This window comes from Heloderma suspectum, chromosome 3, assembly GCF_057233095.1.
Source record: "Heloderma suspectum isolate Gila_16-S chromosome 3, 16-S_ref, whole genome shotgun sequence".
Taxonomy (NCBI): domain Eukaryota; kingdom Metazoa; phylum Chordata; class Lepidosauria; order Squamata; family Helodermatidae; genus Heloderma; species Heloderma suspectum.
The window spans coordinates 119,502,588-119,527,921 of NC_139460.1; the positions used below are offsets into that span (position 1 = coordinate 119,502,588).

Genomic DNA, 25,334 nt, shown 5'->3' on the forward strand with positions numbered 1-25,334 from the left:
CCCCCCTTTATAAACAGACAGGAATAAATCCTAAAATGGAAGAAAGGAGTTAGACCAAGTTCCCCTGTGCAAAATATTTATGTCGTGAGCTACAAAAGGCTTGGCTACCTATCCTATTGCTAGGTGGCTCCATGGCGCCCCCTGGTGTCTGCTGGTTCCTTCCCACAGCCCAAGAAACAGAAATTAGGGATGTACAAAACGCCCCTTACCTGGCTCCACCGGGTTCCGCTGGGGGGGGAGGTGCTCTGTGCCTCCCCCCCGGAATCCTGGCCGGCCGGCTCTGCTCTGCTCTGCGGGGATTCCGCGGAGCCGCCAGCTGGCTCCACCAGCAGCCGGACATCCGGCCACTGGCTAGCAGGGATGCAAACGGCGGCGGCCATAGCCGCCACCGTTTGCGTCCCTGTAGTCAGCCGTGATAGGCTACGTAAAGTCTTATGTAGCCTATCACGTCTGGGTTAAAAAAAAAACAACGCGTACGCAAATGGCGGCAGCTACGGCCACTGCCATTTGTGTTCCTTATTTTTGGCCATCTTAGTCTACGTAAATATTTGCATAGACTAAGATGGCGAAACTAAGGGGGAACGCAAATAGTGTCCGCTACGCTATTTGGGTTCCCCTTATTTTCGCCGTCTTAGTCTATGTAAATATTTACGTATTCTAAGACGGCCAAAAATAAGGAATGCAAATGGCGGCGGCCGTAGCCGCCACCATTTGCGTACGCTTTTTTTTTTAAAGACAGACGTGATAGGCTATGTAAGTCTTTACGTAGCCTATCACATCTTGTAAAAAAAAAAAAAAAACCCCGACAAGACTGCAAATGGCGGTGGTGGCATCCGGTCGGAAGACCATCCGCCGCCGCTGCCAAAGCCGCCGCCGCCTGGAAGATCCACCCCAGTTAAGTCTCGTCCCGGGGGGATCTGCGGGGGGGCGGGGGGGCAGGCTGTTCCACCACAGATTTTGGGGGGCCGAATGCACTGGCATTCGGCCTCACCGAGATCCGTGGCGGAATTCTCTGCCATCCCTAACAGAAATACCATTACATTTCTGGAGCTTCACTACTAATGCCGACAGTGCATTACTCAATTCTGCACTGTGCAATGCCTTGCAGCTGAAAGGAAAGCGTGTGTGTGTGTGTGTGTGTAGAAATAAAGAGATGAGACACAAGTAGTTGGTATAAAATTTGGGCCACATTTATTGAGATAGATCAGATCTGCGAAGGGAAACCTAAGCAGGCAACTTCTCTAAGGGGATTTCTACACCAGCCTAAAATCCTGCATTTAAAACAGGGCTTTCCACTCCCATTTTAAATACAGGATCATAACTGACTTCCTTTACATGCGCTTCCTTCTCTGTAGATGGCCATTCCCATAGCGTTATGTTTCCATGAAAAGGCATTACACATGCTCCAGGTTCAGTGATACTTGCTCCTGGGTTCCTGCCCCTTTCCCTCCCCTTGCACATTACTGGTGGATGGGGACTGACATGCTGACAGCCCCCCCCCGATCTCCCCAGGCCTTGCCTCCCTCTTCCATGCTTTTGGCCAGCCCCTGCCGCTCTGCTGCTTCTCCGCTCTGCTGCCCCCCCCCCTCGCTGCCACTCTGCCGCTCTGTTTTGAACAGGCAAGCTGAAAATGGTGAGGAGCCAAAATGGTGCAGGAGCGGGAAGGTTGAACGACCATCAGACCTTCGTCACCACCTTTGGCATCATGACCACGCCCCCAACAACCACAGTCAGTGCTTCATTCACACTAGGGAAGAAATACCCGGGGAGGACATGGCACTCCATTTGCACATATCTGGAAAAAATACCCAATTTTTTCCATTTGAGGAAAACACAGTATAGGTGGGAGGAAATAGTGGAATAATGACTGGACAACGACAACATCATGTAATGGACCCACACAGTTCAGTGAGTGAGCAACCATGAATGCTCAATAAACTTGAGGTGTAGAGATCTCCTAAGCCAGTGACTAACCTGGCATTTTATCGGGCAAGACATTCAATGCCTGTAGAGTGGCATCTTTGATCGCCACCCCACAGGACTGTCCAATTATGGGATGGGAGGCCTTCCCCTGTCACTGCCCCTGGGCTGCGACACTCTGAGTGGATGAAGTGCGTTGGCCTCAAAGGTCATCCTTATTCAACAGTGGCTACAAAACCCTGAGCTGGAAGCCTCAGGCATTACCAATCAGTCACCAGAAACAGTGCCTCTAAACACTCACCAACTCTATTCCCCACCAAAAGTGCCCGCACATATCCACCTATTTAGCAAATGTGACCAAATCAACCTAAGTATTTAAATAAGACCAAAGCCACCTGAAATCAGCTCCCAACCCCACTTACAGGGTGAAGTAGGCAAAAAGACATAGCCAAGGCCAATCCGACTATGAGCCAGAAATTCCTACTTGGACCCCAAAAAGACGACCAGCAAAGCCTACACTGCATCTAGGGTGGGATGGAGGGAGCTGCGCTTTGGAGACGGCTAATGGAGGCGCTCCATAGCCTAAGACAACTGGTAAGCCCTGCCCCAGTGGTGCCATTTCTGAATTCCAATGGCGTTCCCCTCATCTCTGCCTCCCTCTCCACCTGCAAAATCCTTCCTGCGGCCAGGCAAGCTGGATGCAGGGGGTAAGGTACATGCTGCTATTTGGTGTTATCAGCAAATCTGGCCACCTCACTGCTCACTCCTGATTCCAAATCATTTATGAACATGTTGATAAGCATTGGCTCCGATACAGAGCCCTGTGGGACCCCAGTTTTTACATCCCTCCATTAGGAGAATTTACCATTTATTCCTATTCTCTGCATTCTGTTCTTTAACCAGCTACAGAGAATTCATGACTTCTTAAGCTTTATCCTATTGTCTGAGCCTGATTTGAAAAACACAGTCTCCTAACGATCTGCTTAAAAAAATGGTAATAGTATATTTTTAAATTCTGTTTACAATAAAGTGATAGTTAGGTAACATAAATAATACCGCTACACTGTGAAATCATGAGGGAATTCAAAAGTATATACACATACATATAAAAATATTGCAGCTGTAATGAATACCCATACTGGAATGAGAGTGGGGGGAAGAAATCTGCAAGGCTAGGAAGCAATGCCCTGTGACCTAGCGATGTCTACTAATGAGCATCAACCTCTCCTCCATTCCATTAGGAACTGGTTAAGAGGTGGCTCATAAATGCAGAGTAGGACTGGAAAAGCTACTCGTGGAAGATCATAGTAGGGTTTCTTCCCTATGGGCAGGTTCAGGGAAGCCCAGAAGTCACTTTTCCAGCAAGGAACTGCTGCAGGCATAGAGAGTGTGGAACTTGCAACACAACAACCTTTGCAGCCCCTGAAAGGATGTGGATTCTGTGTCTGGAGGCAGGGGAGTAGTTGGTGGCAAGATGGAGGCTGGGATGGCAGCAATGTTTAGGCTGGCAGAACAGATGCACCTGTTTAGGTCTGTGAGCAGAACTTGGAGGGCAGGCAATGGCAGGTCAGACCAAGGGAGCTTAGAAGGTAAGGAATTGGGAGTTGTAAAGGGTTTCTGAGGTCTGTGGTGCTGGTGGGAGCTGGTGATTGCTGTCAAGCTGGTGAAAAGTTTTAGGCAGCAAGATATGGAAAGGTAGCAGCTTGGGTTGGGATGGTAAAGGTGTTGTAACCACTGCTCCTAGTGTTCCCCCTTCAAAATGGATGATACCTTGGTTAAACAAAAAATGTGTGTGTGGCCCCGGTTAATTAGCTGGCTGTGGAATTGTCCTTACCTCCTCCTCTTATCAGGGCTCAAGGAAAGCTGAAGTTTGAGGGAAACTGCAGCCGTGCAGTTGTGAAGTGGGATTCACCTGAGAAATCAAGTTTATATATGTCATTCTCATTGATTAACTTAATTCTTGTGAGGTCTTGTGGGTGTCTTCCTGTGTTCTTGATTTAATGGTGCTTGAAGAATAATTATCCACCACAGATAAACCCACTGAATGAATAGTTTCCTTAGAGATGCCCTTGCCAAATGATCTTGCTGTTCTTCATTTAATGGTAGATGAAAAAGGCAGAGCCTTCCACCCCCTCTCTCCCATGGAGAGCTGTCTGAGGGAGGGGTTTGGATGGGGTGGAGGTATCTGTCTGCTGGTGGAGAGGAGGTCTGGTGGCGTGTGTGTGTCCATCCTGATTGCTTCAGTTACTCTGGCTGAAAGCTCCACAGCTGTATCTGCACTGCTTAGTGCTAGTCCCCAAATGGTGTTTCAGGGGTGGGGCAATGGCATGACGGAGGTGGTCTTGTGTACACTGGATGCAAAGCTCCCTTGTTTGCCAGAAAGGCCTCAGGAACACCCGTCTTACACTAGCCTGGAGCTGCTGTAACAAATTCCCCACTCTTTGGATCTAATGGCAGGGGTGGGATTAAGCAAAAGAAAAAAGGGGCCTTTGCAGGAGAAAATGAAGTAAGTCAGCCCTCTCACCCTGGCTGATGCGAGCTGCAGAGTGTAGGACTTTATGCACCCCAGTCCCACTTACTGTACTGTAATTCACCATAAATGAGCCCATTTAACAAGTATGTTCTCTACAGATGTCCTTTCTGAAAGATTTTGCTGTTCTTGATTTAATGGTGCACAAAGACTAATTCTCCAACATAAATAAGCCTGGTGAATATATCGCCTACGTATGTCCTTGCCAAAGATTTTGCTGCTCTTGATTTAATGATGCATGAAGAATACTCCTCCAAGTAAGCCTACTGAATGAATTTGTACCCTTACAGATGTCCTTGCCAAAAACATCTTGCTGTTTCAGTGTATGTCTTGGTATATGGAAACCACCTCAAAGAGAGCAGGATACAGCACTTTCTACAGTGCATTTCTTTTTGTGATCAGCTCTCTCTTGTGCCGTTCCTTCTTGCATAACAACTAGCATTATCAGTAGGGTGCGGAAACTTCTGAGATAGGATCTTTAAGAGTCTGAGAAACTGAGGATCTGATTGTTCATCTGAGGCCCCCCCCCCACTTCAATTACAGTGCACATTAATGTTCATGTGGCTTGCTCCATGTGTGAGGCCTGGGGTACCGCACTCCCTGCAAAGGGCCTGTTTTGATGCATACAGGAGTATAATAAACTGTACATTTGTACTCCTTTTTCACTTTCAAAAATTAATCATTTTATTTTAGGTGTGGCACAGATTCGGAAGAACTCTGAATTCTGTGCAGAAATGGGCAGCTTCCAGTTGGTTCTGATGGTTCCTGAGTTGAAGCAGGGTTTCCTATGAAGCTAACAGAACTAAACCCCAGCCCAGAATAAGTGACATGTGTTTCGGATACACATGGTCTGCACAGACTCCCGCGATAAACCCTGCAGGGGAGGAGGGAGTGCAGCTGGGGGACTGACAGGCCCTTCATCTAATCGTAGGGCAGATTTGACCAGCAGATCCAATCAATGTGCTTTGGCAGAGGGACTGATTTGCAAGGATGGGACCGTGAGATGTCAATTCTTTTGGCAGGCTTGAACATCACAGAAGAGGCAGCTATCCCTGCATTTCTCATCCAGTTCTGCCCAGATATTAATAAGTGGTTGGCAGTGTGTGTGTGTGTGTGTGTGTGTGTGTGTGTATATATATATATATCTCAAAATCCCAGCATCCATTTCTCTGACATTTGGCAGGGGTAATCCCCACATGAGGGGCTACTATGCCTGTGAATATCATCCAGTTCTGAGCAAGAGAAAAAAAAAGTTATAGCCATTTTCAGATTTCCCATGATAAACAGTGGCAACCACAAAACATTGGATTTCTGAACCTTGGCTTAGGTTCGGTATGAAGTCAAGGCAGACCCACTGCAAATCTGTCTGAGCAGAAGTGAGCCATCTCCTAATTTTTATTATTACAGAACAATAGAAATAAAAAACAAGAAGCACAACTTGCGATCATAGAGTAAGTAGCACCATGCTCATGGAATTGTCTCAAAGAGAAGTTCCATTGTCTGACAGTCTTTCAGATCACTGCATCACAAGAAGGACAGAACTATGATGTATCATCAGATTATTTAATTACCCGTCTCCAATGCTGACCATGGGACTGTGGTGGACAACTTCCAGTTCCTTTGTTTATTATTTATTTATTTTTTATTTACAATATTTATATACTGCTCCGCATCAAAATATTTTGGAGTAGTGACAAACAAAGATAAAAGAACAATTAAAACATTTTAAAAGAAACAGATTCTGAACTTAATAAACTGTGGCTGGTAATTCAAGGAAGGTCTTTTGGTAGTTTGAGCTAACGTCCCCATTTTGGAAATCGCTATTCTCCATTTTGTTAGAGAATATTGTACAAATCTGCTGCATGCACACCACACCTCTAGTAAAGGTCCCCTTAGACTTGCGTTTGTCATTACACATGAACACACATACATTGACATGTCTTTGTCTATATGTTCAGTCCATTAGAACTGGTATACTATGGGGCTGGTACACCAGTCAATCCAATTTTCTCTTGTAATGCATATGCCCTTTGTGCATTGAGAGAAAAACCTTTAAAATGAAGTCTATACTTTTGAACTTTAATGACTGTTTGAGCTAACTTCGCCATTTTAGAAGTAGCTATTCCCCATTTTGTTGGAGAAAATTGTACAAATATGCTGTGTACACACCACGCCTCTGGTAAAGGTCCCCTTAGAGTTGTGTTTGTCATTACATGTGAACACAGACAAGCTGAGATGCTCCACATACGAACAAGGATGAGTGGCAACATCCCCAAAAGGCGTATTTCTGATGCAAACTAGACTACAATTTTTGTGTTCTCTACTATACCTGTCTTCCTTGATAGGAGGTGACAGGCACCAAAGGATGAAAAAATCCAAGACTGATAGGTCTCTATCAGGATCAGAACTCAAACCCTTCTACCTCCCTGGAGGAAGAGAAAGAACCTTCTTGGAGGAAAGACTCCAGAAGGACTGGGACCCAACTACTCACCCCCTTCCTGTTTCTTTTATGGGAGAAGACAGGTACAGGTACAGAGAAGCAGGATATGCCAAAGGATTTAGAGCACAGGAGCTGAGGACAGCCAGCCTATTCAGAAATGAGTGGAACTGACGTACATGAACAGCAGGTGAACAATTGCATGTGCAAACTGCAAATGAGACAGTGCTACACCCCTATAATGCTATCATGAAGTATGTAGTTGTTTGAAATGTTGAAAAAGAAACCCCTTTCCAGTCATTGCCATTTTAGCAAGATCAGAAAGGTTTCTTTGTACTGATTTTTTCAATTAGCATTATGTGGGCATAGTGTTATACCTCTATAATTCTACCTTAGGGAAAATATTATAGCTACACCTCTATAATAGCTTTAACAAATTATTTTTAAAAATTCTGATCACCTCCTTCATTAACCACCTTGCTAAAAAGGCAGTGACTGGAAAGGATTCCCTCCTCCATCACACACACACACACACACACACACACACATCACAGTATTGCATTATAGGGGCAGAGCACTAGAACAAGTGACCATTTTGCTATTTTAATTATTTTCATTAAAAAAAGCCAGAAAAGTGTTTAAGCTGTACTTAAAAATGTTCATTTTTAAAAGAATAAGCGGGTGATATAAATAGTGCCCACTGCAAAGGGTATAGTGAATGTGTGCTGAGCTCTGATAGTTCACCAGCCCAATAAACCACTACTTATGACAAAAGATGCCCCCTTAAAAAGATGGAAGCATAGCACTGAGGGCACTGGTATAGAGACAGAACATAGTGGGATATACACAGAAAATGCGCAATATCCCCAGACAGTGTGGAAAGTCAGTCGCAATTCTGCTTGTAGCTTACAGCCCAGGAGCAATGACTTATTAGGACTAGGAGCCATCTGTCTGGTAGCACCCCAAAACAATGGTATTTCTCTAGTCGAATAGGTTTGTAGCTTGGCGGTCGAGGAAAATGTCTCATACATTTTTGCAGTTAGTACTCATTTCTTCAACCACTGTTATTTTTTCCTCCGCTGTTGGTATCTGGTTCACCCACATTTGCTAGAAAAGGGAAGAGAAAAGTCCTCTTGAGTTAATGTCTAAGGCTCATAACTCTCCCGGTCCCGTTGCTACATTATTCTGTTCTGCAAAATTCTGTTGATATGACCGGTACAAAGCCAAAACACTGTGTTGCTTATACTGAGCTTCTCTCCTTATTTTTCCAAACATAGCTACACGATCCAACAGTCTCTCTTTATACTGCACCTTTCCCTGTATAATACATTTTCAGTGAAGTGCTATTGTATTTACTATGCTTGGATTTCAAGATTTCTCAATTAAACAAAGCAGTTTATTTGACAGTCCTATTTATTTTAGAAGAAAGACTTGAAGCAGTTAGTCTTAGCACTGGGATATTGTCAGTCAAATCAGTCATTTATAGGAAACAACAGAAAGACTGTTAGAGCTGGTCTTTCTGAAGGAAAAAAAAGTATCTGTGAAGGGAGCAGGGAGGGAAAAAGTGTAATCTGAGCCAGTGTGGCGTGTGTATTGCCTAAGGCATTTCCCCAGCCTAGCTCACCTGCATCGGCTCCAGCCAGCATGGCCAATGGTTAGGAATGTTGTGATTTGAAGTCCAAACCATCTGGAGGGCACTGTGTTGGGGAAGACCAGGTTAGAGTCAGACTAACTCCAGGGAGTTCTATGAAGCTTTCCAGGTGGGGTGACCTTGGGCCAGTGATTAATTTGCAGTCAACCCTACCTCACAGCACTGTTGTGAGGATTCAAAAGGGGAAGGGGGAAATCTAAACTTCCTATGTAATGGCCCTTGCTACTTAGCAGTAAAGACTTACTTCAAACTAATTTATGAATAGAAAAGAGAGACATTCACTTTTATATTATTTTAAACCTTTGACAAAACACTGTATTCAACACATTTTTGAACTCACCTCCATATTCTTCTCACATTGCCAAATAATGCCTTTTGGTTGTGGAACTGGATCAGTTAGCTTCTGCCATATGTGGGATCTGCACAGAGAAAGAGTTGGGGCATTATCTACTGTTCCAAATCCTCCCCACCTCAGTTCTCCTCCCTTCTGCACATGGAGAGCTGCGTGTATGGAAAGGCTGCACACATCCAACAGCATGCATAGGACATAGATTAAATCATGCACCATTTAAATACATGTGAATGTACACGCATGCAGAAGTATTTACTGCAGTTTTCAATAAAAACCTGTGAGCGAATACTTCAAGATCACAACATTAAGCACTGCATGCCTTGTATATTGGTGTATATTTCATTTCTATGGATTGTTTCCCTGTTTCATTCAGAACAGCAGGACTAGAGGGATCAGAACAGTAGATAGTCATTTGGGGGAAGTTGAAGTTCTCTTCCATCTTGTAGAGGAGTGGTCAGTAAAGATTTAACTCCCGTTTTGTCAGAAGGAAATATGCTATTTAACTATATATTTAAATACAAATTGGATTCCAGGCCTCTCTTGGAAGGGAGTTCCAGAGCCAAGGTGTAGCCACTGAAAAGACCCTTGCCTTAGTCCCAACTAGATGTATCTCAGGGGTTATTGGGACTTACAGGAGGGCCTCTGAAGATGATCTCAATAGGAAGGCTCATATGGGATAAGGTAGTCCCTCAGATATCCTGGTCCTAAACCATTCCAGTCTTTAAAGGTCATTGCCGGCCCTTTGAATTATACCCAGAAACAATTCGGACACCAGTGCAGCCATTTCAACAACAGAATCATGCTCCCTGTATGCAGCCCCTGTTAACATTTGGTTTGCTGCATTATTGACCAACTGAAATTTCCAAATAGTCTATGTAGAGCAAATATTCTATGTAAAGCCTTAAAAATACAAATAATAATAATTCATTGCTTCCATCCTTCTCTCCCCCACCCCCACTTTTCCTAGATTTTATTAGATAAGGGAGAGGAGAAGTTAGGGTTGTTACTGGTGTTTTTTAACCTCCAGGCCCATTGGTCCACAGCAGCCCTGGTACCTAGCTCACTCCTCACTGGGGTGTGAGGTCCGGCAGCATTGCTGTCTATTTTCACTTCGGCAGGTATCTCTCCTACCCATCCACATTGGCCTCTTGGTACAAGAGTAATTAAACTTGTCTTATCTTTGAGGCTTTCCTGATGGGAAACAGAAGTGCCAAACCATTAGTAATTGATGATTGGCTCATTGGTACGCTTTACTAAGGAAAATGAAAGGAATCCAAACAGTAGGTGCCAGGTTTTGCACTTAGGGCACTAGGAGGTCAGTGCCCATATTAGACTTAAAGTGAGATAAATAATTAAAAGATCATTACAGAAATGTGATCAGAGAAAGTAACAAGGTTGATCTCAGATCATAAATGCAAAAGATGTCTTTGGAGAATACATACTCATAAGACAGGATGGAATCAAATAAATAATTCTTGTGTGTCACAAAACACATCTGTAACATGTTAGGGGATTCTGGAATGTTTTTATATGTATCTTGTTATGATCATTTATTTTGATAAGTGGTTATATTATTTAGACATATGATTTAAAGAATAGAAATATTTCCTTGGATATGTGGCTTAATGGAACATATATTTATAAAGTAAAAACAATCTAAACATGTTTTATAGCCTTCAAAAAGTATATAAAGAAGACTTTGAACACATAGCTTTGGGAGATATCCTCTTAGATCAGCTACCCCCGATGTGTTGCCCATCAACTATCTTGGTAAGCTTGAAACTAATAGTTCTTACTGCTCTGCTTAGAAGCCTTGACTTAAGATAATGCTGAATGTATCAAGTGTTTGAATCTAAGCATGTATAAGCCTTGTCTTTGACATCGTTATGCTAATATGTTTATAGTAAAGAAACATAAGACAGACCTTGTCTAACAGAGTGATTTCTGGAAATAGAAAATCTGTATGACCAATGTCTAGAGTGAGAAATGTATCTTACTCTAAGACGGCATCTCATTTTGGGAGGAATTTGATATATTAAGTAAACCGGTAGCCTGGGGTTGCCTATTTACTGATGATATATTATGAGATAACCTCTGAACTGGGGCAAATGCCACAACTTTGCCTTGGGATACTCTCTCCTTATCTTTTACCTCTCTAAGTCAGGATGACCGAAGAGAGCAAAGGAGCCCTCAAGTATTCTGGAGTCTGCAAAAATGAGATAGTGCTCTGCAGTCTTCATGAAGTCTCTGCCTTATCCATCAAGGCTGCCTCAGCTAGCTTTATCCTGCTAGTACTTCTCTTTTATGGGCAAGAGAGCTCCTGTTGGAAGTTTCTGCTGGGGCCAAGCATCTCCAAGAGGGTTTAAATAAGTTCACAACTGTGGTAGAGTTTATGGCAGTTCTTCTATGGACTGCCTACACTTTTCTGCCCTGGCCTCTGGTATTTATAAAAAAATACCGTGATAGGCTGGGTAAATATTTACGCAGCCTATCACGGCTGAGTTAAACCAAAAACAAAAAACCGCACGTACGCAAATGGCGGCGCCCATGGGCGCCGCCATTTGCGTTCCTTATTTTGGCACGTCTAGTCTACGTAAACATTTACGTAGACTACGGTGAAAATAAGGGGAACGCAAATAGCGTAGCATCTACGCTATTTGCATTCCCCTTATTTTTGCCGTAGTCTACATAAATGTTTACATAGACTAGACGTGCCAAAATAAGGAACGCAAATGGCGGCGCCCATGGGCGCCGCCATTTGCGTACGTGCGGTTTTTGTTTTTTGTTTTTTTTGGTATTTTTGGTATTTTTTAAAAAAAATTTGGTATTTATTTAAAATCTAGCCGTGATAGGCTACGTAAATCTTTACGTAGCCTATCACATTTTGTTTTTGTTTGTTTTTTAACTTGGAAATGGCGGCGGTGGCAGCCGGTCAGAAGACCAGCGGCCGCAGCCGCCACTGCCGAACCGCTGCCAAACCGCCGCTGCAGCCGCCGCCACCAGGGAGATTCGCCCAAGGTAAGTCCCGTCCCGGGGGGGGGCGGGGGGTGGACCGTTTCGCCACCGATTTCGGGGGGCCGAATGCGCTGGCATTCAGCCTCCCCAAGATTTGTGGCGAAATTCTCTGAATTTCTCTGAATCACGCCACCATTTGCGTACGCGCGGTTTTTTTTTTTTTTTTAACTCAGCCGTGATAAGCTACGTAAACATTTACGTAGCCTATCACGGCTGACTGCAGGGACGCAAACGGCGGCATCCACCGCCATTTGCAGTCCCGGCCGGCCAGGATTCGCGGCGGGAGGGATGGGGCACCTCCCCCCTGGCCAGAATTTCGGGGGGAGGGACGGAGTTCCTCCCCCCCACCGCGAATCAAATTTCGTCACAGGTAAGTGACTTTCGTACGTCCCTAAATTCACCATTCTTCTTTTCTTCTTCCCTCCCCTCCCCTCCCCTCCCCTCCCCTATCTTGTTCTTTCTCTTCATTTCACCCACAGCATTTCTTAGGGAATTCTTAAAGAGAATTCTCTTCTGTGGCAAGAGAATTCTGAACTGTATTTGACTTTATACACACAGACAAGAGGGTTTGTTTTTCTCCTTCTCCTCACTCAAGCCTTTGAGAAAAGTGGTTCACATGGTTGCAGAGAAACAAATCTGGGGCTGTTTTGTTTGTCAGTTGCCAGTATCCAGCAATAGGAAGGGCTGTAGCTCAGTGGTAGAGCACATGCTTGTTAGAAGGTCCCAGGTTCAATCCCCAGCATCTCCAGGTAGGGCTACAAAAGAATCCTGCCTGAAACTCTGGAGATCCGCTGCTGCCAGTCACTGTCAACTACTGCACTAGATGGACTTAGGGTCTGACTCAGTATAAGATAGATTGCTATGTTCCTCTGAACAGAAAGCTTTAATAAAAACAGGAGTTTTTTGTTTGTTTGTTTTAAGCGGAGGGGAGGTAAATATTGCTAATTTATGCAATCCTATGTATGCCTACTCAGAAGTCCCATTATATTTCATGAAGTTTACCCTCAGGAAAGTGTGCACAAGATTCCAGCACTAGTTACTTTTGCAGGGAGGTTTGCACCTTGATGTTCTGCATGTTTGCACAGAAATAAGTCCTGAGTTGTGAGCATGGTACTGCAAGATTAATATACTAGGGTTGGCGGAGAATTTCTCCCCAAAACTTCGGGGGGCCGATCACCAACGTGTTCAGCCCCCCGAAGTAGTTTCGGGGATAAATTCTCTGCCCCCCCCCCCAGGACGGGACTTACCTTTCCCGAATGTCCCTCCCGGTGGCAGGTCCCGGCGGCGGTTCGTCGGGTCTTCGTCAGGGGCGGGGGCGGCAGCCGATCTTTCGACCGGCTGCCGCCACCGCCATTCCAATAAAAGTAAAAAACAACAACACGCCCCCGTAATAGGCTACATGATGATTAACGTAGCCTATCACGGCTAGGTTTGCAAAGTCAGCCGTGATAGGCTACGTAAATCGTCACGTAGCCTATCATGGGTGACTTAAAAAAAAAACAACAACAAGCGCGTACGGCTAATGGCGGCCCCCATAGGGAGCCGCCATTCGCGTTCCTTATTTGGTCGCTGTAGTCTACGTAAAGATTACGTAGACTACGGTGAAAATAAGGGCAACGCTATTTGCGTTGCCCTTATTTTCGCCGTAGTCTACGTAAAGATTTACGTAGACTACAGCGACCAAATAAGGAACGCGAATGGCGGCTCCCTATGGGGGCCGCCATTTGCGTACGCGCTTTTTTTTTAAAGTCACCCGTGATAGGCTACGTGACGATTTACGTAGCCTATCACGGCTGACTTTGCAGATCTAGCCGTGATAGGCTACGTTAATTGTCACGTAGCCTATCACGGGGGCGTTTTTTTTAAAAACCTTTTATTTTGCGGCCGAGCGAGGAGAGGCGCCTCCTCCCCGGCCTGAATTTCAGCCGGGCGAGGCGGGAAGCCTCCCCCCCAGCCTGAACTTCAGGGGGAGAGCAGCGAAGCGCCTCCCCCCCACCGCGAAAAGCTGCGAGACCAGGTAAGTGACTTTCGTGCACCCCTATAATATACTGCCTACCCAATTCTGTCTAATGAATTGACTAGTGATGGCAGAGAATTCCACCACGGATCTCAGTGAGGCTGAATGCCAGTGCATTTGGCCCCCCGAAATCCATAGCAGAATGAACCCCCCCCGCCCACCACCCTGTGAAAGGCGCGCGAAATGGAGCACCTACCTGGTGCCGTTCACGCTGCTTTGCGAATGGCGGCCACATCTGCACCCACCATTCGCTTCACGATTTTTCTTGTGATAGGCTATGTAAATACTTACGTAGCCTATCATGGCTAACACAGGGACGCCATTTGCGTCTCTGCAGAGGCCGTGATAGGCTACGTAAATATTTACGTAGCCTATCACGGGAAAAAAAAGGGAATGCAAATGGTGGCCGCCGTAGCCGCTGACATTTGCATTCCCTTTTTTTCGCCGTGATAGGCTACGTAAATATTTACGTAGCCTATCACAGCAAAAAAAGGGAATGCAAATGGCAACCGCTGTAGTCGCCGCCATTTGCGTTCCCTTTTTTTCGCCGTGATAGGCTATGTAAATATTTACGTAGCCTATCCCGGTGAAAAAAAGTGACGCAAATGGCGCGGCTACGGCGGCCGCCATTTGCGTCCCTGCACAGCCCAGCAGCAGCCGGAGTTGCCGCGGAGCAGAGCCGGCTGGCGAGGATTTTGGGGGAAGGGACGGAGCGCCTCCCCCCCACCGCGGATGTCACGAAACGAAACAGGTGAGTTGTTTCGTACATCCCTAGAATTGACTACCCTTTCAGCTCAGTCCTATGCACGTTTTGTCATTTATAGGGTTTTTTTTGTGCATGAACTCTAACTTCAGTGGTGAGGGAGATGCACTTAGTACATGCTCAGAGTTTCTCCATAACTTAGCCCTAGTTTTGAAAACTGACTCATTGGCTGAATCCTGGTGAAGTCTTGGCACAAATGAAGTTATGGGGAGGTAGATACAGTGAGAGCTTGTGCATAACAAGGAGGAGGTAGAGAGGAGTTGCAGAAAACAAGACATCTGTTTTTATGAAGAGTTGTTGGGGGATGGTAAGATGAGGAAGGATGGTTGCATGGAGGGCAATAGAATTGGTAGGGGGAGAATGCAAGTGCTCGGTGGTGAAAGAAAAGCATTCTGCATATGTTCAGAGGCACTCTATATTTAAGAACATAAGAAGAGCCATGCTGTCTCAGACCAAGGTCCATCTAGTCCAGCATTCTCCTCACACAATGGCCAACCAGATACCCACAGGAAATCCACAAGCAGAACATGAGTGCAATCTCACCTTCCCACCCATGTTCCCCCACTGCTAATATTGGTGAAATGTAAATAAATTCTAGTAATTATAAATCTGCATGCATGTATATCCTTCAGAAACCTTGCTGGTTTCTTGCCTGGGGGACACCTCTAATGACCTGTGCATTTTCATACAAATTTACCCAAAAACTATTGTGGAAGGGGTGAAGTGAAGGGAAAGCAAATCACTCTCTCTCGGATAACCCTCCTTCCACATGAACTGCTGCACCTATCCTTCTGAAACTTTGCTGGTTTCTTACAAAGGATGTACGAATCTCTTACCTGTCTCTGCTCTGGGACATCCGTGGTGGGGGGGGAGGTGCTCCGTCCCTCTCCCTGGAATCCTCCCTGGCCGGCTTCACTCCGCGGTGGCTCCATGGAACCGCCGGCCGCAGCCAGCCGCAGCCGGAGTTCCAACTGCGGCTGGGCTGCTGCGGCCGCAAATGGCAGCCGTCGTAGCAGCCGCCATTTGCGTCCTTGCAAGCAGCCATGATAGGCTACATAAGTATTTACATAAGTAAGTAGTAAAAGTAGCCACGCAAATGGCGGCCGCTACTCCATTTGTGTGGCTGCCTTTACCGTGATAGGCTACGTAAATATTTACATAGCCTATCACAGCAAAGAGCAGGGGCACAAATGGCATAGCGGCCGCCATTTGCATCCCTGCTCTTTGCCATGATAGGCTACGTAAATACTTAGGTACGTAAATACTTATGTACTTATCACGGCTGCAAGAATGCAAATGGCGGCTGCAGCAGCCCGGTGGCGGCCGGCTGGGAGACCAGCTGGAGCTGCTGCCAGAGCTGCCGCCAGAACCACCGCCACGGCCGCATCCGCCCCAGGTAAGTTCCATCCCGGAGGGATTCTGCGGGGGGGGGGGGGAGGGAGGCCATTCCACCACGGATTCCGGGGGGCTGGATTCTAAAGAATCCGGTCTCACTGGAATCTGTGGCGGAATTCTCTGACATCCCTATTTCTTACTTAGGGACAAATCTAGTAGGCTGTCTGTAATTTTCAGAACAATGGTCCACAAGAAAAATAGGGAGATAAGTATGTCCTCTTCTGGAGACCTCAAAATGTCAAGACTACCCTTGCACAAAAACCTCTGTTGCTATCATTCTGAAATTTGGCAGATATGATGGGGCAATGAATCCTGAAAATTTTATCCAATTCTTTCTTCCAAGTAATAAAGATGTTATTGGCAGTTCCCTTTAAAATAAAATCAAAATATAAACACTTCGCCTATTTTCTGACATTGGGCAGGTGTAATCCCTTCTAGGGGGCTACTATGCCTGAAATTATCATCCAGTTCTGACCAAGAGAAAAAACTTACAGGTTTTTTTTTCTAATTTTCTGTGGTAGCCAACAGGAAGCATAAAGACACATTTTTCCAAACATCAGATTTGGTGCTGAGCTGAAGTGGTTCAACTACAAAGGTGCGCTTAGACATATATATATATATATATATATATATATATATATGCAAATTTGTGTTATGGGCCTGTGCCCTGGATCTTTTAAGAACCTAGCAATGCCCTTGGGTTCTAGTATGATGAGAAAGGGAGAAAAACCTCCCTATCCACTTTCTACACAACATCCACAATGTTATATACCTCTGTGATGTCCCCCCCTCCAAATCCTCTTTTTTCTAAACCAAGTTACCCATTGTAACCTTTCCTCATGCCCTTTTCTTCTGCACCTGTTTTGCATTCTTTAAATTAGATTTTCCAAACTTTTCCAAAGCAAAAAAACCCACATAGAGTTGTCAAATGTCAAAAGAAAGGCAATGAAATAGAAGTGCTAGTTGTTGTTTCTTTGTGTGTGAATATGACAGGGTATTGTATTTTACCTTTTACAGATCAAAAACAGGAGCAAGCTTATTAAGGTAGTTCCAAGCCCAACAAGGACTAACTGTATCATAGGGAATGAATTGGGGTCAATGCCTGAAAAAGATAAACAGGCATTAGCACAAAGCATATTAGAAGCAAATGCACACCACACAGCATGGCTCTGATGCTGGCATCATTTTATTTATTTTCTTTTTTTAATAACATTTTAAGGGACAGGCCTGAGGGGAGCAGCACTGGGCTGGGGGCCAGCCATAATTTGACCCCCTACATGCCTCTGGGTTATGCCCCCAATGTAGCATCCTTCTGTAATGCTACACTGGGGGCCCAGAGACATTTGGGGGAAAGAAGATGGAAGCTGCTGCAGCCTCCTGGCCCAGTGGTTCTCTTCTCAGGGCTGGGCTCTTAAAAGGGAAAAAAAGTTGTGGTTGGCATGTAACCAGCGACTCTTCCCATGTGCCAGCCTGGTGGTCCCTCTGATAAGTTTATTGGGGGCAGCGCTCATACAGCTGGCATATTTTATTTTCCTTTAAGAGCCCAGCATTGAAAAGAAGCACATGGTTGGGTGACCAGAGTGGCCTTGCTGCTTCTGCCCCGTGCAGTAAGTTCTTTGCAGAGTGCTTTGGAGAGGGCCCTCAAACCTGACACGGTACTGCCATTTACAGCACTCGGTTTGCCTGACTGTGTCATCAGAATGATCATGAATGCATCCGTAAAACTAATTACTAAATCAGTTGCAAGCTGTCAAAACATGAATTCTGTAAAGCCAGAGAGTAAAGCAATTTCTAAGGATGTTCTCTCAGGCTCTCTTCACACTTGGAATTTTATCCCACTACAAAACGGTCCTTTTGATTTCAGATCCTTTCCAGGATTTAGACTATATACAGGCATCTCTCATAGCGCATCCTTCCACTCTATACCTTTTCATGGCTGGGCAGAACTGCACAGAACAATAAGGACAGAAGGGGACTGCTGGCCCCAGCCCCCCTCCCCTCCCCTGATAATTGGTTCCTGTAACATGATTGATGGCTCCGCCTGTCCATCCACTCCTCCACAGCAGGAGGGAAGTTGGAAGCCCTTCTAGTGACCGGGATAGTGGGCTATGGGAGCTGGTCCCCTGCCCCCCTCCTTCCTCCGACTTCATGGCAAGGGACAGAGAGTCTTCTCGGTGGCTTACCCTGAGGTTGCTGGTGCTGCTAGTTCTTCTCTGCTAAATATGTCAGTATGTGATGGAATTAAATGCAGTACATTGCTTGTACTACTGAGTTTGAAAGGTATACTGATTTCTGGGTTCCCAACTACAGAAGTAAGAAATCCACAAACAGACTTGTATATAGTCAATGCACCAATCCCTACCAGCCCCCCACCCAGGCGACCACTTCATGGGGCCACCTTCTTCATTAGACCTGGCTTGCTTCCCCCCACTTGTGCTGTTGTTGCTCTGGCTTCCCAACAACCCTGTAAGGTGGGCTAGGAGAAGAGATAGTGGCTGTCTGGCTTCCCAATTGTACAGATGTTTTCACAGGCATGAGCGCAAGTCCATTCAATGGCTGCGTGAAAAAAGCCCATCAGAATGGTGAGCAAAAGGGAGAAGAAGCAGTCAGTGAAGTCAGTGGGAGGGGGAAGTTCCAAGTAAATGCATTGAAGGAGATGGGAGACCTTAAGACTGCTACTCTAAGTAGACTTACAATGCACTCCTATGCATGCCTACTCAGAAGCAAGCCACACAAATTTCAATGGTACTTACTCCCAGGAAAGGAAAGCCTTACAGCCAACGAGTTTACTCAGAAGTAAGCACTGCTGTGTTCAGGGGGATCTCGGAGAAGCATTTGGGATAGTTAACCACTTTACAGTTCAAGGCCCATAGTGGAATGGGAGAGAGGCAGAAACGGTCACTGGAAGCTTGGTCAGTGACCAGACCCCCCACTGATTTGTTGTCATGACAATGTTATTCAACACCGCCCAACAACATCCCCAAGCACATGCCCACACAAAGCAGGACAAAGCGCTAAAGGGGAAATACACAGGGGGGAAATGGCAATTTCACAAGCACAGAAAATGCCAGGTTTTCTCAGTTCTCAGATAACATGGGAAGAGGGAGGGGAAGTTGTGAGACAGCAGCAGGAGAGCAGCGGTATTGTTTAAAGCTCCAGTGAAAACCAGTGATTAAAGAAGAACGATCCTGCTAAAAAAACAATGTGTGAAGGTGGCCTCAGTCTACCCTATTTTGGGAATGCTACTTCAACATTTCAGCTCTGTCCAACAATCCACTCAGAAGCTGCAAAACTATTAATCACTGGGCACAATCCTATAGAGAGAGATAAGCATCTCCAACCTCCCCTGTAGTCGGAGGTGACCGCCTATCCAATGCAAGATGTAAGCAGCATGGAGGAGAGGATTTCCTCCATGTTGCAGCTGCCTTGCAGTTTGCCTTAGATGTGTGTTTTTGCACGTCTAAGTACAGCTTTGGGGAGGGGGCGGGAACAGGGCTGGAGACCACATAGGAAGCTGTCTAAAACAGCTTCTGTGGTCTCCTCCCATCCCCACCCCCAGGAACACCCCATTTTTGTCTCTCTGTGCTCCGTGTTATGAGCATGGAGGCGTCAGTGGCAGCGCGGTTCTCTCTGCGCAAGCTATGAGGGGGAGGGAGTGGGGAGTGCAGTTTCTGGCAACCAAGCTTGGAGGAGCTTGGTTTCCAGAAACTGAAAATTCCTATGGCCATCTAGACAATGTCTAGTAGCCATATGATTGCTCTCTGCCTCTAATCATTTTCGCATGCCTTGAAAGACTGTGATTACCCCTTGAGAGGTGTAGGAAATAATGGTAAATCATGCTGTGGTGAGCTTCTCTTACTGTTCTAAGTGCATCTCCGGATACTTGCCAGCATCTGGGAGACAACCTTCATGTTGTTATTTTTCAGGAGGGCAACACTAGGAATTGCTTATAAGACAGACAAGTGGAACCAACAACAGATTGCTTCATTGTATCCCCACTCCCTAAGAGGTGGTCTTGTTAAAGGCTCCAGCTAGCCAGAAACAGGGCCCTTATGGTGTCTGAAGAGGAACATCTGAACTTATAGTTCAAGCAATCTGTATGGGGGAGGAGCACAAAGTCAGGCCCCTTAAATAGGGGTTGAACTTGCTGGGTCTTTTGGGGGTGCACCAAAATATGTTGAGGGAACCTCAGCTTTAGCGGGGGAAGCTTCCTCTACACAGTTTCTTTCTGGGCCATTTGAGGGAAAAAACATGGCCGCCCAATTGGCATCTACTATGTCCCCCCCCCCCACCAACACACACACACACACACACACACACACACACACACAACATGCTCTGGGAAGGTTCTGAATCTGGGTTTCTTTGGAGTTAAGAAAATGGCAGCTGAGCCATTGACAGCAGAGCTATGTTGCTGTTGTTTCCATCAGAAGCGACAGCAATACAAAAAAATGTAGGCCTGTTCGAAGGTCCCCCTGCTGGATGTTTTCCTCCCAATGAAGGGGTGTGGAATTCGGGGCAAGGGAGTAATTTCTCTTAAATCACTGTGGGTAGTAGTACTTACAGATGGAATTTCGAGGTGGTCCAAGGGCTCCCCCGCTTTCCTTTACACTTTAAAAAGCCAGACTGTGGCTCTGCTGAACACCTGGCAGTGCAGCTGTCATATGGTTTGAAAATTGGGCTGCTGTGGGGAGACACTTCAGGATGACACAGCATCTCCCCATGGGGCCACTCATTTTTTTGTTACAGCAAGCCCCCTAGGATGATGCTAAGTTATTCCATAGCATCTTTCCAGGGTGACAGTTGCACAATAGGCATGCTGCTGGGTGCTCACCACAGCTTAGTTTTTTTAAAGTGGGAAAAAAAGAAGGAAGCAGTCCTCGCCACTTGGCAATTCAATTTATAAGTACTACCAACCCCCTCCCCTGCCAAACTTTCTCCCTCACATAACTGTCTGTCACCTCGTGACCTTCAGGAGGGTTTTCATCATCCCCACACCCATAACCACCCTAAATGTGGTGAACGTTGGGCTGGATGTCTGTCCCAGCCCTAAAACAATTAGAAAAAGCCACTCTCACCAGCACTGCTAAGGGAAAGGGGTGCATTTCGGTGCACACCTCGGAAAATCAGATAAATGGCTTCCAAATTCAGGCCCACAAATGGGGGAGGGGCAACATTTGAGGGCCATTTCAGTATAGCCTTCTCTGTTACAATGGTTCATGTCATGCCTCAGAGGGAAGGCTGTGGTGAGTTTCAGGAGGCGGGGAGGCAAAAAAGAAAGGACACTCTTTTTTTCTTTCCTAGTCCCATGAATATGTAGAAACTGCTCTTATTTGGGTGGCCTCATTTCCCTTCCAATCTGATAGGCACTTCACTACTTCAGTTCACTATTAGAGGGAATGTTTGGATCAAGAGGAGAAAATATAATAATTATTTTACCAAACTCAATTTGTTCACTCCATTCTCCAAACTCTCTTGTAAGGGAACAAGTTCGTCCACCTGTACGGAATCTCAAGATGTATCTTGTGCCCTGAGAGAAACTTTTGGAGGTGTCACCTTCAGGTATCTAAAAGTAGAATATTTATATGCCTTAATTCTTTGAAGGTGGAAGTACTTTTCTTTGAAGGTGAAATTACAATTTACATTGAATCACTCACATGCAAGTTTTATTGTATTTGCCATTTTGGTTTAGTTATCCCTTCCCTTCCCTACATATTATATGATGTAGTTCCTCAGTTTCAAAGCTTTATCACACTATAACATGACCAAGGAATACAATCCATCTCCAAGCTGGGGCTATGTAGATGGGAAAACTCAGTTCTTTTAGCTCCTTCTGCTGACATCTAAGGGACGAATTAAAAGGGCCATAGTTGAGGCCAAAGCTTGGAGGAGCCAAAATCCATTATCTCCCCAGACAATTGGCATCACTGAGAGCAGGGTTTGCCACCCTCCCTGTGGCAGACCTCTTTACTGCCTCACATATAAGTGAATGGCTGCTTTTTTCTATAGTATGAAAAAGGAAAAATGCTACTGTGGTGGTATGAGCAGCAATTCAAACGTTTTTAAAGGTTTTCTGCCTCATGAAAGATTAGGGCAACAACTGGTGGTAACTGGTGGTGTCTCATACCTGGGATGGATTAAGGATTCTACTGGTGTACCACCCACCCTGCTACCTTTCGACCTCCGTGCTTAAGCTGACGGAGGTAGTCTCAGATTTGGTGTTGAAGACCCCTAGAATTTTGGTTCTGGGGGAATCTCAACTTCCATGCCAAGGCTGTTGGATTCAGGGTGGCTCAGGGCTTCATGGCTGCCATGGCAACCATGGGGCTGTCTCAACATGTCATTGCACCAACATATGTAAGAGGACACATGCTTGATTTGGTGATCTGAAAGTGGAGGAATTAGCATCTATCCCATTGTCATGGTCAGATCACTTCCTGGTGAGGTTTAGACTCTCAGCAGCCTTTCCCCTCTGCAGTGGTGGGGGACATATTAAATTTCAGTGAACTCCAGAGGGCTTGGAGGATTTTCCTGCTGCTATGGCTGGTGCTCCTGTTGAAGCCCAGGGCACTCTTTGGAATGCAGAGATGACTCAGGCAGTGTATTTATTTATTACATTTCTATACTGCCGAAGCTCTCTGGGTGGCTCACAACAATTAAAGGTATAAAATATAAGACAATAAAATACATTATAAAAATTTAAAGGTTTAAAACTACAGTATAAAAAATGAAAATAATAACCAAATAGAACCTAGCCTCACTACGAAGATGTAAAATACAGTACTAGATTTAAAACAGAAACTGAAAAACTAAATGCCTGGGAAAATAAAAAGGCCTGGTGATGAGACTCTCTGGGAAGCTCATTCCACAAACCCGGTGCCAAAGCAGAAAAGGTCTTCTGCTTAGGAGCCACCCACCTAACTTCCTTTGGTGGGGCCTCCCAGAGAAAGACTGCTGAAGCTGATCTTAGGGTCTGGGCAGGTGTATATGGGAGGAGTCAATCCTCCAGGCAATCTGGCCCCAAACTATTTAGGACTTTGAATGTTAATACCAGCACTTTAAATTGGGCCTGGAAAAGGACTGGTAGCCAGTGTAAATGGAAAAGTACTGATATAATATGATCATGTTGGCCATTACCCGTTAATCTTACTGCCCAGTTTTGGACCAGCTGAAGTTTCCGGACTGTTTTCAGAGGCAGCCCCACCTATAATGCATTGCAGTAATTATTATCACACATAGCACTGTACAGAATAAAACAATAAAACAGCAAATCCCTGCCACAAAGGTAGGGAAAATTATATTATTCTAATATAATCTCAGTATAAAACATTACCAAGCAATGAATAATATCTAAAGTTCTAAGAACTTTGGGAAAGAGAAAAGTTTTTAATGGAGATTTAAAAACAGTAATTGAACCAACGACCCGCAAATACTCTGAAAGAGAATTCCAGGAATAGAGCAGCAAGAGAGAATGGACGGAACCCAGCAAGGGAAGTAGAAACCCTTGAGTGGGTAAGAAGCATAGCATTCAAGGAGCAAAGAACGCAAGCAGGTCTGTGATACAAAAGGAGGAGCTGGCCCATGACAGGCTTTAAAAGTCAGAAGAAGAAGCTTATACTCAATCCTAGAAGGAATAGGACTCCAGTGAAGAGATTTCAGAAGTGGAGTAACATGATCAAAGCGATGGGCCAAGAAAATGACCCTAGCAGCAGAATAATGAATAGAAACCAAACTTTTTTTTAAAAGAAGTTTTAACACTTTTAACCTGCTGTTTTATTCTTTTACTGTGCTGTTCACTGCTCCAAAATCTTCTGATGTGGAGCGGAATATAAATATTGTAAATAAATAAATAATAAATAAACCAAAAAACTAATACGAGATAAAGGAAGACCAGTGGGAAGATTGCAGTAGTCAAGACAAGAAATGACCAGAGCATGAACAAGAATCTTAGCAGAAGAGGCAGATAAGAATGGTTGAGTCTTGGCGATGTTATAGAGGAAAAAATGACAAGGCTTCCCTAAAGCCTCAATATGAGGAACAAAAGAGAATCGAAAATGAAGCTGAGACTACATGCTTCCTCAACCGGATAAGGAATAACACTATTAATGGTACCAGAAAATGTATACTGGGCAGAAGACTCAGGAGGGAAAAACAAGTTCTGTCTTTGTCATATTAAGTTGAAAAGACAAGAGGTTAGCAGAGGATGGATAACTGTAGCTAGGTTATCTCTGTCCAGACAAGGATGTACTTGGTATATCAGCCTAAGCTAATAAAAGGGGCTACATGCCAATGAATCCACCTTTCCCTCTAGTGACAATGCTGTACCCAAGAGCACCCCCAACCTATGAAACCAATCCTTTATGGGGAGTACAACCCCTCCAGAATAAGTTGGACATCACCTAGCCAGGCAGATGACCCACCCACTAATAGTACCTCCATCTTGTCTGGATTGAGTCTGAATTTATTGGCCCTCCTCCAGTCCATTACAGCACCCAGCCACTGGTTCAGAATGCCCCCTGCCTCACCTGGGCTTGATGAAAAGAAGAGATAGAGCTGGGTGTCATCTGCATATTGGTGACACCTCAGTCCATATCTCTGGATAACCACCCCCAGCAGTTTCATGTAGATGTTGAATAGCATGGGAAATAAAGTAGAGCCCTGTAGCAACTTTGGCATAACTGCCAAGGGGAAGAGCAATAATACCCCAGCACCACCTTCTGGAATTGGCCATCCAAGTAGGAGCAGAACCATTGCAGTGCCATACCTCCAACTTCCAGCCCAGGTAGCCATAGTGGATGCCATTTGCGGCCCTGTTTTTTCACGTGATAGGCTACGCAAATATTTGCATAGCCTATTGTGTGAAAAAAAAAAAGCAGGGACGCAAATGGTGTCCAGGACTCCATTTGTGGCCATAAAGGTCTTCGTTTAAGCTAAATGCAGCCATTTACGGCTGCATTTACCTTAAACTAAGACCTTTACAGCTGCAAATGGCGTCCTGGACTCCATTTGCATCCGCAGTCAATACCCCTCAGCCAGCGATACGGCATGGCGGCTGTATCGCTGGTGCTCCGGAGCCTGAGGATCCGGCTGAAGAGGATTCTGCAGGGAGGCAGAGGTAAGTGTTCCATTCCGCCACGGACCCCAGGGGGCTGGATTCTTTAGAATCCGGCCTCATTGGGGTCTGTGGCAGAATTCTCCGCCATCCCTAGGGAACAAACACTATAGGCTGCTATAATATGCCTTTAAGAATTTAG

The 25,334-nt window shown here is 45.3% G+C and overlaps 1 protein-coding gene across 2 annotated transcripts in view; it reads right to left on the bottom strand.

Moving 5' to 3' along the window:
- Positions 1-5,814: 5,814 nt before the first annotated feature.
- The window catches only part of LOC146350127 (granulocyte-macrophage colony-stimulating factor receptor subunit alpha-like), a 41,219-nt gene continuing 21,699 nt past the window's right edge, over positions 5,815-25,334 (bottom strand). Inside the window, exons 7-10 of one of the 2 annotated variants that reach the window (XM_084844292.1) lie at positions 21,520-21,646; positions 17,089-17,182; positions 8,879-8,957; positions 5,815-7,994 (exon numbers count right to left, since the gene is read on the bottom strand). In XM_084844292.1, the coding sequence (XP_084700418.1) occupies positions 7,911-7,994; positions 8,879-8,957; positions 17,089-17,182; positions 21,520-21,646 (384 nt within the window). In that variant the 3' untranslated portion in view covers positions 5,815-7,910. The remainder of the gene's footprint in view (positions 7,995-8,878; positions 8,958-17,088; positions 17,183-21,519; positions 21,647-25,334) is intronic. The other variant, XM_084844293.1, reaches the window with a different exon arrangement.